The sequence below is a fragment of the Clytia hemisphaerica genome, unplaced genomic scaffold, assembly GCF_902728285.1.
Source record: "Clytia hemisphaerica strain Z4C2 unplaced genomic scaffold, Clytia hemisphaerica genome assembly, whole genome shotgun sequence".
NCBI classification, from domain to species: Eukaryota; Metazoa; Cnidaria; class Hydrozoa; order Leptothecata; family Clytiidae; genus Clytia; species Clytia hemisphaerica.
The window spans coordinates 62805-80075 of NW_027103498.1; the positions used below are offsets into that span (position 1 = coordinate 62805).

General features: G+C 36.2%; 1 protein-coding gene across 1 annotated transcript; it reads right to left on the bottom strand.

Moving 5' to 3' along the window:
• Window positions 1-86: 86 nt before the first annotated feature.
• LOC136798773 (gamma-aminobutyric acid receptor subunit beta-like) lies at window positions 87-15834 on the bottom strand. Its single transcript, XM_067055440.1, has 8 exons — window positions 15705-15834; window positions 15100-15194; window positions 14731-14798; window positions 3969-4216; window positions 2295-2377; window positions 1956-2087; window positions 1341-1741; window positions 87-1137 (listed from the first exon to the last, which is right to left on the bottom strand). Exons 1-8 carry the CDS (start codon window positions 15743-15745, stop codon window positions 778-780), a joined length of 1428 nt encoding a protein of 475 aa, XP_066911541.1. The 5' UTR covers window positions 15746-15834; the 3' UTR covers window positions 87-777.
• Between the last annotated feature and the right edge of the window lie 1437 nt (window positions 15835-17271).

Sequence of the window (17271 nt, forward strand, 5' to 3'; positions counted from 1 at the left end):
ATAGGTATCTTTTTATATGAAATATACAGTCCAAGAAAAATAATATAGAAAAGATTAATGCGAAGGGCAAATGGATTCGTACTTGCTAATATTTTCTAATGTTTTTTCTAACCTTAAAAAGAAAAATGAATTATTTTGTATTTCATAGTTATTGCTTACTTAACAATAGTTTAAATCTATGGCAGTTTAATTTTATTTAACTGGATTTCCCGCCTTGCGAGTAGTACAACTTCCAGTTTGGTTCCGTATGGTATTGGTTATACTCTGAAAGCACAAACAACGTTCAAGATGGCGGTGTTCAAGTCTTGAAAAATGTCTCACTCAACTCCATCCAGATGAACGTATTTTGGAAATCGAATCACATTTTTTTATGAAATTTAAACTGATGTAACTTCCACTTGATTAAATGTGCAAAAAGTCAAGCCATCGATTGGGTTCTTCATATTTATTCATTCATGTTTTCCTTATTTGGGTATTTTCGTCTAATTTTGTACCCAACATGAGAAAAACTTCGTGATATTATACTATAGATCGTAGAGACGCCCAGCGGTGTTGGTGATGTGATTGGGCTTTTTTGGCGTGATAGCGTGACGATCTATGATTTCAAAAAGCGTAATAAATGATTGATAAGAAAATTTATTTGGTGTGATGACGTAATCGAGACTCCGCTCGGTCTACTTAAAGCTCTGGTAACTCCCACTCTTATAATTTATGTCCAGGCTTGCAGCAAGGGTTGTTGTCGTTCGTTCGTTCCCTCCTTCACAATGACTTAACTTATCAAATCGTCGTGTCTTCATTCACCATATGGATAACAAAGAAAAACAATACATTGAATAAAATAAACAAAACTGGAAACAACACACGACTAATTTTATCCACAATATGTACATCCTGGGTATAGAAATACACTGGTCCAACTTTCTTGATATTTGTCAATAATGGATTGAACGTTTTCTTAGGTTTTGCTTCTTTCTCAGGAGCGTTTTTTGAATTCCTGAATATCGATCGGGTCCGTAGTTTTGTTTTAGTTGTCATGTCACCATTTTGATGGTTGCTATGGATACCATTTCCATTGTTGACCACACTTTCCGTCCTTTTGAAAACTGGATTGTCAAAACTGAGTGGGTTATCGTTCACCTGTGAAAATATATTTCATTGTAAAGTTAGATAATACTTTGAGACTTGATTAAGGGGTGAAAGGGTCACTATACACTGTATGCATTTTGTAAATGGTACAAGATCACACTTTGGTTAATTTATAATAAAAAGCTAAAAACTTTCCAGCGATTGCTACAGAATATATCAAAAGATTTTGAAGATTCTATACAAGATCTGGTTACCTTTTGTGCTTTTTTCTTATCCTTGTTAGTTTTCTCTTTGGCTTTTTCTTTTTCGTCCTTTTCTTTCTCATTTGCATGTTTCTCACTCGGCGCTGTCATGCCGACCAGAGCCGCCTCTCCAAGGGCCGCAAAGACAAATAAATTACAACATAACATGTATACATCAATACAGCGAAACAACCCGGACGAAGGGGCCTGGGAACGAACTGAATTCGTCATAGTAACAATTGTTAAAACCGTCGTGATGCCGAGCGCGACCCGCGCGGGTGTACTTCGGTGCGTGACCCAGAAATTAATCCATGATAAACTAACGATTAGAAAACATGGAAAGAAATCGCGGACCAGATATAAGTTCGAATTCCGGTAGAAGGTTAATTTGAGGATAAGTTGATCCCATTTACCTGTGATAAATTAAAAAAACAACAGAAAAATCAAAAAGAGGGAAATGGCTTCATTATACCAAATCTCTCAAGCTACATTAACAATTTCTGGACTTTATATGTTCTTAAATCATTGAGCTGGACATCTTAAATAAGATAAAAAGCCAAGGTTCAGCCAAAAAGTGTCTACTTAGAAAGTCAAACTTTAAAAACAGGAGGTTTATAGAATGTTTACCAATATGTCCATAATCGACATCAGGTTTTTCCGTTTTGTGAATTTCAACTTTAGCAAAATCTGTGATATGTAGTTTCTTCACTTGTTCCACTATCGACCATTTCAGCTTCACGTATCCACTATTGTAAGAATCTGGAAAAGAGAAAAATCTCTACAGTACACGTCTTTTATAAGAACTTTGTTGAAGCCTTGGATGTTCTTAAATTTTTGAGTTTTAAGCCTGCAGATGTTCTTAACATGTTCTAATTTTCACCATTTTGTGAGCATTTTTTTATAAATTTTCCTAAAGAAATTGAGTGATTTTGAATAAAAGTAAAGATTGAGTCAAATGTATCTTACAAGTCTCAATGGTCATCTGGCAATGTTGTTTATCGAAAGGGAAGTATCTCATTTGCATTGCACAATACAATCCAACATTCAACCTAAAGAAATAGAGGTTTTGCTTTTTAGATGAATTTCTCGCGTTATGAGAGATTATATAACATCCTTCTCACAGACTCGGTAGTACTTTTTTCAGCCAGTGGGTTGAAAGTAAGGGACTGAAACTCGATAAGGATCGTGATATTCCCATCATGTTTTTATGTCTGGGAATTTTAATTCCATTGGATCAAGTTAAAAAATTCAGTGGGGATGGAAAATTAGCCTAATATTTTGAAGCGAGGATTCGTTTATTTGAATATTTTCAGCTAAGACAAAGATTGAAGTATACTTTTCCACTGAAGACGATGGTTTACCCAGTTTTTTTCCATAGTGGGACTGGGTTCCAACGAGTCTGGTAGGAGGAGGTGTGCTATATGAAACATAGAATGGAGACCACTTTTAGGTTTAAATACTGTCACGAATACTCAATAAAATGATGTTGTGGTTTTTGAAAATAGCATCATTTATGCAGTGGCTGATATTCTAGCGAATCTGCACATCCAGAATACAGCCTGTTTCATGAAGATTACTGGGTATTGCATTGTTTATGATATGCTTGTAAATAAATGAATTAACTCCGGCGAATTCCAGATTTTAGGCTGGCAAATTCTTAGCAAGCCTGAATATGTATTTGAGACGGGAAACCAAACTTTTAGACCGGTCAATTGTAATTACTTTCGTGTCTTGGCCATGCAAAATTCGCCGTTCGCCGGGCCAAAATTAGACCCCTTACATATCTAGCCTGGAGCAGATTCTATTCATCCCAGATTCGGTTATGTCTGATTATAAAACATCCATCCTGGTAACCCCTCACTCTGCTCCAAACTGGGGAATGGAGAATGTAACGATCTGGTTGTCCATCCAAAACATTTAGAACCATGTTCTCTTTTGATTGAAAACAAAAACGAAAGTGACTCGGTTCTAGTGTTTATGTTTATGATTGATGTTTTTTTGTGCGTTTGTTTTGCCTTAGCCAATCACCACGCTCTAAAGCTGATTTAATGTTCATGCTTTAGCCAATCACCGCGCTCAAATGCTGAATTAATGTTCATCTTAAAATTTTGAGGAAAAAAGGTCAAAGCGATTTGTCAACCTGGGCAAATTGTAAGTATTTGCTTTAGAGTGCAGACGTGTCAGCATGATGTAATCCGAATCTGCTTTGAGATTGACGTTCATCCGGGGGGGGGGGGGGGGGGGGGGGGGGGGGGGGGGGGGGGGGTTGGTGTTGGTACTGAGGCAAAATAAGTGCCGGTTATGTGTAAGCCATAGGGGTTCCTTTTTCACACCGTCGAGTGTCTCTCAAAGGGGTACAAAAACCATTAAAAAGAAAGTTGAGTCTCTGAAAGGGTCCAAAAATCACGAAGTTCAAAGCTTCCTCTCTCAAGGGGTCGTGATTTTCCAAAATTTGGATAAAAATCGAGTGAAAATCGACAAAAGAATTGTGAAAAGTCTTTCTAAGGTTCCCAAAAAGGCCAATTTTTCTAAGGGTTGATTTTCGATTTTTGCTCGGGCATACCCGTCACCTCGCAAACCTAGTACCCCCGGGCGTTCATCTAACGTTATGGACGTCATATCGACGTTGTTTTGACGTACCTGAAATTAAATCCGACAGTACCATTGGGATAAAGATAAATCATGACATTGGGTTGAGGTACATCATTTTTCCAACCAAATTTCGATTCTACCAGATATAAATTAGGTGTCCAAATTTTCTCTGACAAATGCACATCGTATGGAAGGTAGTCCACATTGTTTTTATGGTTAGTATAGTTCTCAGTATGGTTAAAAGCCAAGCGATAATCTTCCCAGAACAAGGTTACGTAAAAGTCCATGTGAAAATGCTGAAAGAAATAGGGGATTCTGTTCGATAAAATATTTTCACTTAGTGTGCTGATACACTTAGGAGGTTCTACACCTGTGAGGACATCCGTTCCCCCGTGTAGTTCGAGTGTCGTGGTATACGCCATGGCTCGGCAGCTCGCATCTGTAGGGTTGCAATGTCTGCTTGCGCTGTGATTCCTACTCCATTGTGGGTAGGACCTATTCCGATGCATCGGAGGCCAAATTCCTGATCTATTGATCTATCTAACATATTTTCACTTAACCTTTTCAGCCCAGCGGACGTGTATACACGTCGAGCATACGTTCCGGCAGACGTGTATACACGTCTTTTTGACATAGTGATCTTCTAAGCTATATTTCTCCCATTGGCTTCTTTGCTAGCCGTAGAAGTAAAGAGAAACGGAAAGTAGAGATTCTAAGCTTTCTTTTGATATATGGTGATGTAATGTTTTGATCACGTGGTGAGGCAGCAGATTTCGGAGAAAAGATAGATAAAAACACTGAATCAAGATGGCGACCAAGAAATGGGTTTTTCAAACTTACTGCTAAAGTTCTTGGATTTTTTGACTGGTTTAGGCCACTTTTCTTCATGGAAACATTGTTTTTATAATGGCAAAACATCCAGTAAGTATATCTTATATGGTGTGTTTTGTTTTAGCAAAAATGCCATTTATTTTTGTCATTTTGCCCACTCGACAAACCATCGGAGTCGACCCAAACTACAGTGTTTTACTTTTTATTCAGGTTGGAGCAGGGAAGTGGACAATTCAGGCAAAGTGTTTTCTACACCTCAGTTTCAAAGGAGCACCAAGAATTTAAAAGCCTGGATTTATGTTGAATTGCACTACTTCTTCCGCTCCACCAGCAACGGTGTCGATCGATCCCCGAAATTCTTGGCTCATAACGATGTCCTGATTACAGCTTATATGGATCAAAATGATGGCAAGAACCACATAACAGCCACATGGAATTATTATGATGACATTTAGCATTCCTTATGGGCAAAAGAGACCAGATTTGATAGCAATGAGTTTGCCTCAAAAGGCTTACGGTTTTTGGAAACTTTGCAACTGCCGCCGACTATGCCACCTAGTTTCACGGTAGCCGATACCCTTCAAAAGCTTCAGGAGCTAAGAATACTGACTGAAAGTGTTGTTTAGATACCGTGAGAGGTCCTAAAGCCGACAGCCCAGCTTAAAGCCGATGGGGTCTTTCAAAGATACAAACTAAAATAAAAACAAACCTTTCGCTGTGACGCAACGAAGATACCAAAGTGTCAACTAAACTGAGAGATTTGATACATCGAACCAATTGAACCAAATAACAATAATTGCTTCTTATAACAAAACATATTTTTTTATTGCAATATGCACAACGTCATAAATGACAACAGTAGTAACAGCATCATAAAAAGTAACGAGATGTTTTGATTTTCCAAAGCACGCGAAAATATAAAAGAGGTCTGTGTACGAGCGTGCTCATTTTGAAACGTTACGTAATCAAGCCTGGTTTTTATTACTTTTCACTTGCACTTGGCTTGATTGCGGGCCTTCCGTAAATAAACTTCCGGACTTATGGGCGGTAAAGAGGGCGTTGATAGTTGCCGCCTCATTGATTCGATGTTTGTTATTCAAATTTCTGATCATAACATATCGTGGAAAGAGACACGGGGAAGGAGTGTATTAAATTGTGTCAGGAAAAATAGCACTCCAGCGTTTCAGATATCCCGTCGAATAAGACTTTTAATAGCTGTGGCGATGTTTCTTTGAGAGCTGTTAATTGATTCGCAAAAGAGCTAGTGTAGTGCTGAAATTTGTTCCTTTTCATTTTATTATCTAAAGACCTAAAATAGACAATCGTAAAGATTGACTTGAGGGAACAATGCATGGCATTCGTATCGTTAGGGGAAAAAGGTTGCAATTCCCTATTCAAGTTAGAATGGTAACTTTCATTAGACCAATGAATTGTGTGGCATTGAGTAGAAAACCGGTTTGCAAGTTTCACATGGAAAGGAAAGGTATAAAAACATCATTTTTGAGAATGGTAACTCAAACCAATTTCAAGATACAAGAAGTGTTGACAACAACATCGTTTTACCTGCACGTAAGTTAACTTTTTTCTACTATTTAGCTTTAACTGTAAGTAAATGTTTCACTTCCTCTTTGATACACCCCTGTCTCGTGACCCAGTTAAGTTTTTAAAATTCCCGGGTTGGTATGAAAAAAATAATTTTTTTTCAAAGAATTACTAGGGCTGACCTTTTCATTTGACTTGATTTTCACGGGGGGTATGGAAAACCCGTTACAATTCACCTATTTTAGCAACTTTTTTCATCGTGTTGTGGCAACGAACAAGGGTTTAAATTACCTGGTCTGCTTTAACTAAAAATCTAATTTTTTAGCTGCAGGTGGAGGGGTTTTACTATATTCTTTTCTATTAATAAAGTCTTTGCGATAATAACTTTGCTCATAAAGTATTGTAATGGAAATATAATCGAAATTTAAAAGAGTCCTAAGAGCTCTCTCCCTGTCGAATATGACCGACCTTTTTCTGAGGTCCCGAGCCAGAGCGAACAGGTTTGATTGAAGGTAAACTTAATGATTTTTGTAGAATGCCACGGACGTTTGGGCCGTCAAAAGAAGAAAGGGAGCAAAAAAGCGCAAATGCTTTGGAAGCAATAAGAGCTGGCTCTTCGATTACCCAAGCTGCAAAAGACTTTTTCATACCAAGATCTACCTTAAGCGAAAGAAACAGTGGTGTGAGCAGTTCGGGAGATAAAGGGGCCCCTACGATTCTTACACGTGCCGAAGAACAACGCTTTGTCGTAGTAAGTAAATTATGTATGACATACTTACGTTGTAAATTAGGCAAACGAAATTGAGTGCTCCAAAAACCAACCGAACACCGAATGAAAAAAGGCTAGATGATAGTTATGAAAACTCGTGAAATATTATTTCTAATTTCTTCATATTTGATTTTGATATATGGTGATACGCTACGATGATTTTTACACCCCTGTCTCAGTGCCCTATGGTACTTTTCTCTCAATGGGAATGAAGTCTTCTATGAGATCCCGATGGTTTTAGAAAATCTATTATTTCCAGTACGAAAATGTCGGGATTCGATAACTGCACGCTTTGTATAAGTCTTGAGGAAGTTGTATACTTAATGATTTATTTTATACAAGTTTGGCTGACCGAAATAATTTCTTGAATTTTAAGACCGTGAATGGCCAGAATGAAATCTTCGCTTCCCACGTAAGAAAAGGCGAGACCTTATATACATATATGAAATCTTCGTCGTAAATGGAGATGGAATTACTGCATTTCAAGAGAAATATCTATAGTTTTCCTCCTTTTTTCAAATTAATTTTTTTTTAGAAAAGTGTATAATTCTCAACTTCAGTCGAGCTACAATCTGACTATGTCTGTCTGTCTGTGTGTGCGTGCGTGTGTGTGTCTGTCTGTCTGTCTGTCTGTCACAAAAACTTTAGGGCAGCCTGGAGACTTCAAAAATTGTTCGATTTGGCTGAAATTTGGCACACTTGTTCCTTGGGTGAATATCTGGAGGAATTTTTTCATTAAAAATTTTGATTTTTGGGGCCTGGGGACGAGTTTTTCTCCAAAACGAGGCTGAAACTTTGGGGCAGCCTGGAGACTTCAAAAATTGTTTGATTTGGCTGAAATTTTGCACACTTGTTCCTTGGGTGAATATCTGGGGTTCTACAATTGGGCCTATGATTAGTTTGAAGGCACTGAAGTTGAGCCCAGTGCGTTGCGCACGTTCGACTATTAGATATGTAAAAATTAATTTTCTCTAACACTAGATACTGAATTACTTCGCGAAATGGAAGATGCCGTTAACATCGCTCGAGTTCAGGGAACTCGTGCAAAAATACTTGATAAAAATGAACAGAAATCCCTTATGTCTACAACAAATGAAAAATCTGCCCGGTCCGAAATGGTTGAGAGGATTTCAATCGCGAAATAAAGTCACGTTACGAACCGCTGATAAAGTCAAAGGCAAACGATGTGTCGTTACAAGAGATATTTTGAAGGTATGTGCGAATATTACGTTTTCGAAAACATATCTTCCAAACAGCATCGACGAGTATAAAACCAGACCAGAATTTATTTGGATTCTTTGTTGTCAGGAATTTTTGCGGTCAGAAAAATTCGCGAGTGAAATCAGTCATTTAATTTCGTGAGTTTAACTTAATGAAATATTTAGTGGGAATTCAAATTCGCAAATTATGAGGTTGGATAAAATTTTACCTGTATTTTCTCATACAGTGGAAATTAAAAGTTTTTGCTTTGTTTTCGTTCAGCTGTTTCCAAAAATATCAGCACATATTCTATGAAATACAAGTAATCTAAAAAACTAGGCTCGTTGCTGCTTCTAAGTCTCTTTTTAAATCACTCATCAGAAATAATAAGTTTGTAATTTCGCAAAAATTTCTTGCCACAAAGATTTCAAATATCATAGTATGTTTATTAATTACACGCATTTTTATAAGAACTAGAAAACTTTGGCTTTGGCGTATAATATTCTACATCGAATCTGCAAAATATTTGACATTGATTATTGACATTGATATGATTAAAACGTTGCGTATTGCCAGCGCAGGGGCTAAGAAAACAAATAGCTAAGTAATATTTGGCCAATAATTTCACCTTTTTATTTAAGGATTATCACAAAGAACTTGCAAACTCTATCAAGGATATCGAACCCGATAATATATTCAACTATGACGAGACAAATCTCCAAGATGATCCTGGGAAACAGCGGGTCTTAGTTGGGTGCGGACAATTTGACCGCGTTGAAAAGCTTGTGGAACATTCCAAGCAGTCATTTAGGTAATTTGCACGTTGCTATCTGTACCAATTTGGAAGTATTTTAGATTCGAGAATTCATGAGCACATCGGCAATGGAGCCATGTTAGCCTCTAGTAAATATTTGTGACCAATTATTTCCAAGGGGTCTAATGGTCTGCTAATAGACGTCATACAGTATTCCTTCAAATTAACGCCGCGGTTCTCATTATTGGTCGGCACTCATCAGTGGTCGATGCTAAATAGAAGGTAAAATTAATTTGATTGCTCTTCCAAAATAGTAACATTTCTAAAAGCGTAAAATTCCAGAGATCTTAAGAGTTACTGTTACGTCATCGAAAGTTTAATTGTGTATAATTTTGTTGTTTTTAGTGTAATGTATTGTGGAAATGCATCTGGGAAGTACCTCCCACCCATGGTCATTTACAAGTCGGTGCATGTATATGGCCAGTGGACGATGGGTGCACCAAAAGGCACCGAGTTTCAAGCAACAGATTCCGGATGGTTTGATGGCCAAGCGTTCGAGCATTGGTTTTTTCATGTAAGCAGTTATATTATATATCAAACATTATTTTCTTCTTGGATTTTTGTATTTTTTCAGGTCTCTTCCAAGAGCCACGTTGTAAACACGTTGTAAACTAAGTTCAGAGTAAAAGTGCATCGAAAATTATGTCTAACAGGAAAGCTGTCTTTTTGCTTGTTCCTTCTACTTATATAAACGAGATTCAAAGATCTATTACAAAAAGAATATCAAGGTTTTAGGAGTAACTGTTTCTATTCACTTGGAAAAGGTAGAGCTGTATAATTTTACTTGGGTACAAAGCACTCATTCGAGAATAAATAATATTGTGCTTGTTTCAGGTGTTTTTGCAACACGTAAACAGTAACGGAAAACCTACTTGCTTGATCGGAGACAACCTTGGTGCACATTTCTCCCTCGAGGTACTTGAGGTATGTATCAAACCCCATCTTATTGGTTTCGATGTTGATTCGATACCAGCTATCTTTACAATGATAAGATCTAATTAAAAACTGAACTAGGGGACCGATACAAGATCCTTCGAAAATGTTTGTCCCGTTGTTTCCTTCAGTACAGCGTAGTAAGCGCAGCTTTACTCTTACTTCGAAACTCCTATGTATCAGCTTCAAATACGATGCATAGTCTTGTTTGGGTTTGTTGCAAAGTTTTTATTAATCTTGATTTTTTAAGTATGCCAATGTTGGTTACCGGTAGTTATAAAAATACAGGTATGGACACATATTACTTCAGTGTTAATGAAGTTAAGGGATACTATGTGAACCAAAATACTTCTTTTTCAGGAATGTGTTAAGCGTAACATACTTTTCGTTGCGCTCCCTCCAAACGCGACCCACTTGGCTCAACCGCTTGACTGTGCTGTTTTCCGTGGACTTAAGGTTGAGTGGAAAAAGATTCTCACAGAGTAGCGAACAGAGGTAAAAACTTGACTACTTGTGATAACTCGACAACTCTATGAAAAGCTGACTTGTAAAGTTTTGTGAGGGTGCATATTATAATAAAGACTGACAAGGGATGTGATAGCATAAAAATGATATAATATTAGGGGTGGTGTCAAACTACCCAGAATGGAAGCTCAAAATGCTAAAGTTGCATACATAAAACATGTATGGGTTTGCTTTCTTTATTGTTTTAATCTGAATTTTTTTCTTTCATTGTAGAATCCACCAGGTCCGATTCCAAAACAAGAATTCCCCCCTATGCTCTTCAAGCTACATGAAACATTAAAGTCGGAGTCGTTAGTTAGCGGATTCAGAACCTGCGGGATTTTCCCCCTTGATTCAACGCCTCTTTTGGCGAAAGTTCCATCAAAGGTAAGCTATCTATTCTCATCAAGTTTGTTACCCTCATCGATAACATATACAACAACAAAAGATAGTTCAGTGTTTGCAAAGGGCACTTGGAAAAAATATAGTACCGGTTACTGACTATGTGTGGAACAGTGAGGGTCGTTTGAGGGATGTCTAATATATAAGGATAAACAAAGAAAAACAGACATTTAGAAAGAACCTTGAGGCACTAAACAACGAAAAGGATAAAATATTTTTATAACGTTCCCTGTAAGGGTCAATTTCTCTGACTTTTCACTTCTTTCCCAAATTATCTCGGAACATGAGACCGAAGAATTTTTTAACCTTTAATTTTTGATTATAAGGATGTTAATATTCAATATATCTAATAAAATCTGAATTGCTTTAAACATAGGAAGAAACTGAGGAAGAGGCGAAAAATGTTCTAAACGATGTGGTCCGCGACAAATTGGTTTCGATCCAGGAGATGCACGAGAGGGCGTATGCAAAACCAAAACCAAAACGCCCTTCCAAGAAAGACATCATCCCTGGTCGACCAATCAGGCCGAAAGACATCGCCACAACGGAGCCAGCAACGTTGGTACATGACAACGACAATGACGAAAATGTCGATGAGGTTTTCGACGATGTCGTCGACGACGCAAATGCTGGTCCGTCTTCTTCCACCACAAACAACTGCGGTGTTTGCAAAAGTTTATACTCATCCCAATTTCGTCAACACTACAGATGGATATACTGTACAGGGTGTAATGTGCCATTCCATCTGGAGTGTTCAATGGTTAATTTCAAAGAATCTGATTACGATTCAATTGATATTCGTTCAATGCCAGATTATCACTGCTGCACTTGTCGACCTCGAACTGGCAGAAATAGCAGGAAACGGAAATTGTAAAATAGTTAATTCATACTTTAAAAAAAGTCCACTCGCTTTAAGTGTGCACTAATTTGAAAAATTTTTAGATTATTTTTGTCGTTAAATATACAGTGCTCTGATTTATGAAAGAAAGTCTGCAAAATGACACTTAGAGTGAATGGACTTCAATATATTAGTAGGAGGAAATTTGTAAAATCGCTCGAAGTTTTTAGGGGGGTAGGGGATTCAAAATAACTTTAGTGCTAGTTTTATTTCGAACACTTTGGTGTTATTTGTGGCCAAACATGACGGTCTCAGGCAAAGATCTTAGCGTCAAAAATTAATAAAGATTTTAGCTTGAGAAAACGGAGGCCTGTTGTATATATTTTGGAAAGCTCTCAAAAAATTAAGATTTGGGATATATTGTGAGTATAGATGATTTCAATACCTACCTAATTATTGAGCTCCTAGTAGGGTCTAAAAGCCTGGAGCTGTCTATTGTGTAGACTATATATTACCTTCAATCTTATAAAGTACCAAGTAGCAACAAAAGAGCATTTACTTTCTTTAGGCGCTAAAACGGGCGTCAGTCAGGGCGTACGAAAAGCGTTTTGACATCTGAACCTGAAGAAAGCCCGTTTTAACAAATATTTCCCTTTTGGAAAACGGGAAATATTTAACACGTGCTTTGACTAAAAAAAGCGAGCGACTTAAAACAAATTCCCCCCTACTATATTCATTATTTATTACAATTTAGTGTTATTATTGTTATTATTATTGTAAATTTTGGAACAGAGTACTTACTATGCTTAACAGCTTAGATTTTTGCCAACATTCGCAGTTTGCATAATTGTTGACCTCTTTCGTGAAAGGTAATGTCTTTGAAAATCTCCGAACAGAGAATTCGCAAACTTTTAAAACACCTTGAAGGGCATGACTCTTCGAGACCTATGATGGATTACAGTATTCGCAGTACATGTATCTTCTGTAACAATTAACAGTTCAGTCAAATTAAAGAATCATGTCACTTTTAAACCATTCCAAAATGTCAGCCTTGGCTTACTAACGGTTTATCGAAAGCTAATGCTCGTGAATAGTTTTTCCCTCGCCCTCGCAAAAGTGGATATTGCGGCCGATAGTTAGAAATGTCACAGTTTCCTTAATTGGGTTCTTCCAGGAAAAATACTGATTAAGGGCGCGGGAGTGGAAATTATATCATTTTCTAAAAACCAGACACCGGACGACAGGTGTAACCCTCCGGACGAGGCAAATTTTTAGATTTTCCACTGCTCTATATTCTCCACCCCACCCCCTCATGTACGGTCATTTTCTGGTAGAGCCCATTAAAAGAAAATAAAATGATGATACTATACATAATGTTACAAGATATGTAACCATTAATATTAAAGTAACATAACTATTCTTGTTGGCTAGCAGCCTCGTCCCCGTGCATTCCAGGCTTTATACTTTACTGATGTGCGCTAAAGAAAACCCCCCTAAAGTACCCCCCTCTAAAGTGGTCATTTTTATATTATTGTTATGCTTCTCCTTAGTGTCAAATTTTATATCACTTACCTTTCACTACTACTTTAGGATCTTGATTTAATAACTTCTTTGAATTCTAGAAATTTTCGTCACGCCATATTTAGTTTGACTTGAATGCTACCGCATCCGCCCTTTTTTCAACTTCGCGCCATTTTGCAATTTAGTCCGTTTGTTTCTTGATGGAAACCAGCCCAAGTTGTTTCGTATTTTTCCCGCACAAGTCACTTTTTTACAAAATTGTTGTTATCGTTTTAAACACGAGCAACTGATCCAGAATAAAAGGTAATTATTTTTACAACTCACACTTTTTAATTACATTAATTGACATCTTGACATTACAGCTATCTTGTTAGATGTTTTGTTTCGAGAGTTCTAGCAATAGTTTATCGTTCAACTTGGAGAGGGAATGTTTGTAAACATAGAATTTTTTTTCATAACAGTTATTTGGGGTGTCGGAATTAAGCTGGGCTGTCGGCTTTAGGACCTCTCACGGTAGTTGGGGAATACTTTTACACCATTTTTGATGTTGTAGCTGCTTCTGGAAACACATTATCATCAAAATACTTCAAAATTAGCTGAAATTTAGCTGAAAATCGTGATTTTTGGCAAAAGTGACCGATATTTGGGAGGCTGGTGTGACACATACAGATTTTTCTGGATGCTGATTTTTGGTATATTACTTCAAAATGATGTATAGATTGATAAATAGCCAAAGACAGATTTTTTAATTAACTTCCCCCCACTTTTTTTTGCTCTAGAAGTGAAAAATGCAAAAAAAGTGACATTACCGCAAAACGTGAAAAAAAACTGTGGTTTACGTGATGCTACCATTTTTGTTGGAATATTTTATTTTGATTGGTACTTGGTCTAAAAGTTGTAGAATTTAAGTAGCTTTTCAGGGATACCTTACTTTTTTTCTAAAGATTCCTAGTTCTTGAGTTATGATCAAATAACTGAACATGTCTATTTTCTGAAAAAATGTTGCGCGCTGACAGCGTGAAAATTTAAAAAGTTGCGCGCTGGAAAGGTTAAAGATTTTTAATATATTAGAAAGGAGGTGCAATGACTTTCTTCAGCATGGTCACAGGTTATGAAATGTGGAAGAACTTTGCTGTAATTTTTCTTCCGTAAGGGAATGACAAAGTGAAATTAATCCCGGATCAAATGAAAGAAAATAGTGAATTTCCTATCCCTTTGGTGCTGCAACCGAATTAAGAACATCGCGTAGAATCAATTCTACAATTCAACAGCCTCGCTCATCTGAGGCGCGAGGGTCCTATTTCTCTAGGGTCTTTTTATATTCAAAGTTTTTGTTAAAGATATAAGCTTTATTATTTCCCTGAAAACTTTAGGCATGATCAAAGTCGCTTTTAATTTCTCCTACACTAGACCTTTTGAAATATAACCCAGGAAGGTTAAACCTTTAGGTCCTTACCATTGGTGACTTTTTACGTGGAACCATATTGTTTATAGAGATCCTCATTCTAACTTCAACTGGTTTTCCTGTTGGGAAAAAAAGTATTTTTACGTGCCCTTTCGTGAGAACTTTAGTAGAGTTTACATGATTTTTCATCTTTCACTCTAACTCAAAGGCAGCATTTTCGCGGCTTTGGCCAAAGTGTTAAAAACAAGCCCCGCCCGCGTAAATGTATTTTTTAAACATTTTGACACCGGGGGTAGTATTTGATATGATTTCGTATCGAGGGGAAATTGCACTCCTTTTTGGTTTTATCTCTATCAGAGTCACATAATAAGCGAAATAAGAGACTGGATATAAGTTCATATCCACAAGATGAATTCTTACCATCTCGTATGGGAACAGAACGTTTTTCATAATTTTTCAAAGCTTCACGATATATTCGAGTGATTTCTTTTTCTGTGATCATACCAGAGCCAAACCTATAATTCAAGTAAAATCTCTCTCAAAAATAAAGTTCTTTTGCGAATACTTTCGTCATATATCGGAAGTTGCTCCATTACTAGACTGGAGTCATTTAGAATCCGTATACACGCTTTTTTTATAAGAATACACTTTATAAGAATGTCCATGATGAAAATGGCCAAAAAATTAAGAATGTGTTAAGAATATCACCATCATGGAATTTTGCTACTCAAGCTAGGAATGCCATTTTATGGATTGATCGAAATTCAAATTCAAGGGAAAAAATTGCACTTCACAGCCATCCCTCCTACTAGATTTTATCTAGGAACAATGGAACTTCTATCCCAATGGAGATTTGGATAGAAACTTTCATACCTACTGTGGGAAATATTTTCACCGAGATTGTGAGACAGGGGTGTATTATCAGCTTGACAAACTACAATTTGTCCCTCACAAATATTTAGCATGCTAGACTATTCCATCACTGGTCATAGAAAATTTATTTAAAAAAATGTTTGATTACTAACCTTATTAAGATGAAAAATATCGATAGAAATCTAATCCACATCTTTAAGAGTATTTTCCTGCTTTCAATTCCCACTTGAAGCAATACCCTAAATTTTAATGAAAATTCCAAAAAAACATCAAAAAAGGCTTAATGCTAAAAATGCTTCCAGAAGCAGATAACTTTTACGTATTGAAGAAAATATGATGAAAATCTTTTTCAAAATATAAAAAAAGTCCAAATCATATCCCAGCTGGCACACAACGTTGTTTTAACGTTCAAATAACGTTATTTGGACGTTATGAATGTCAAATGTACGTTGTTTTGGCGTTGTGTGCCGGCTGGGATACTACACGTTTTAAACCAAAAGAAAACCATGACCATAAAACATGTGATTCAAAAGATTTTCTGATTATTTTACCACTAAATGTTTGAAGGGACGATAGAAAAAAAAATTCAAAAAGTTTCCCTACCCTGAGAAATTGATCAGAGGTTTAATTAGCGAGGAAAAAAATATTTTTCACTCTTTGAATCATAATAGATACGGTTAATAGAACTCGGAGAATTGTTTTTAATTAATGATATGTTGTTTTAATTTTCGAATATTTTTATTTTTCTATTATGGGAAACGTTTTTGATATTTTCACTTTTTAAATCATTTCACTTTCGCACAATTTGATTTTATTTAACAAGCGAAAGCTTTTTATATTTTGGGATTAAAAAAGTACTGGCCTGAAAAATAAAACAATGGAACTAATTGTATAACCTAAAAGGGAAGGAGGAGCTCCGAGGAAAATGTATTCTCCTGATTTTGGAAAATAAATTTGAAAAATTCATAAAAAATTAAAATGGCCCAAAAAAAAATGAAAAAACAAAATTATTTGAGGGGAAAATTGAGCATGAATTCCTAGAATTAATTAGGAAGAATATTTCGTAAAAAGAAACCGGGAAAAAAATTTCTGCACAAAAAATTGGAAAATTTATCATGAAAATATTTCAGAACAAAATCAAAGAGTTCAAGTAGGTGATCAAAAACTCCAAATTGCGAGTGAGGACGGGGTGGGATTCATTCAGGGGTGAAGAAAAGTTTAGAAACATAATATTTACACTTTGTCGATTTTATACTTTCTATATTTAATCATTCTGCTTTTTATATCATCATCATCATCATTAACAAATTTTACTTTTTTGACTAAAAAAATAGTATTACAGAAAAATACAAACAAACAAAAAACACTTTTTTCGTTTACAATTACAAACAAACAAACAAACACAAAACATAATAAATATGATATTTTTCAAATGTCAGCTAAAATAGTATCTCTCATGAACACAAAAAAACAACAAAAATTTGTCAATAATATTTTTTTCCTTATCCTAGTGGGTATAAAATCATAACAACTAGTCGTCTATCTAAGTGAAAGAATAATCAAACAAAAAAATTTAAAATATTGGAAAGTACAATTCTGAACAGAACTGTTTGTCCAACCCCTCCCCCCAATATCAATATTGATGATGGAGTTGTGGAAATGACCTAAAAATTGAAGTGGCTTGCCGGTAAAAAGAGTCAAAGGAGTCAAAAACACTAT

Excerpts from the sequence above, each read along its gene's own strand:
- LOC136798773 (XM_067055440.1), bottom strand. The coding sequence starts at position 15,745 with ATGTGGATTAGATTTCTATCGATATTTTTCATCTTAATAAG. Across the intron at positions 4,217-14,730 it reads CACGTAAAAAGTCACCAATG|CATTTTCACATGGACTTTTA; the intron begins GTAAGGACCTAA and ends TATTTCTTTCAG. Across the intron at positions 2,378-3,968 it reads ACTGTCGGATTTAATTTCAG|GTTGAATGTTGGATTGTATT; the intron begins GTACGTCAAAAC and ends CTATTTCTTTAG.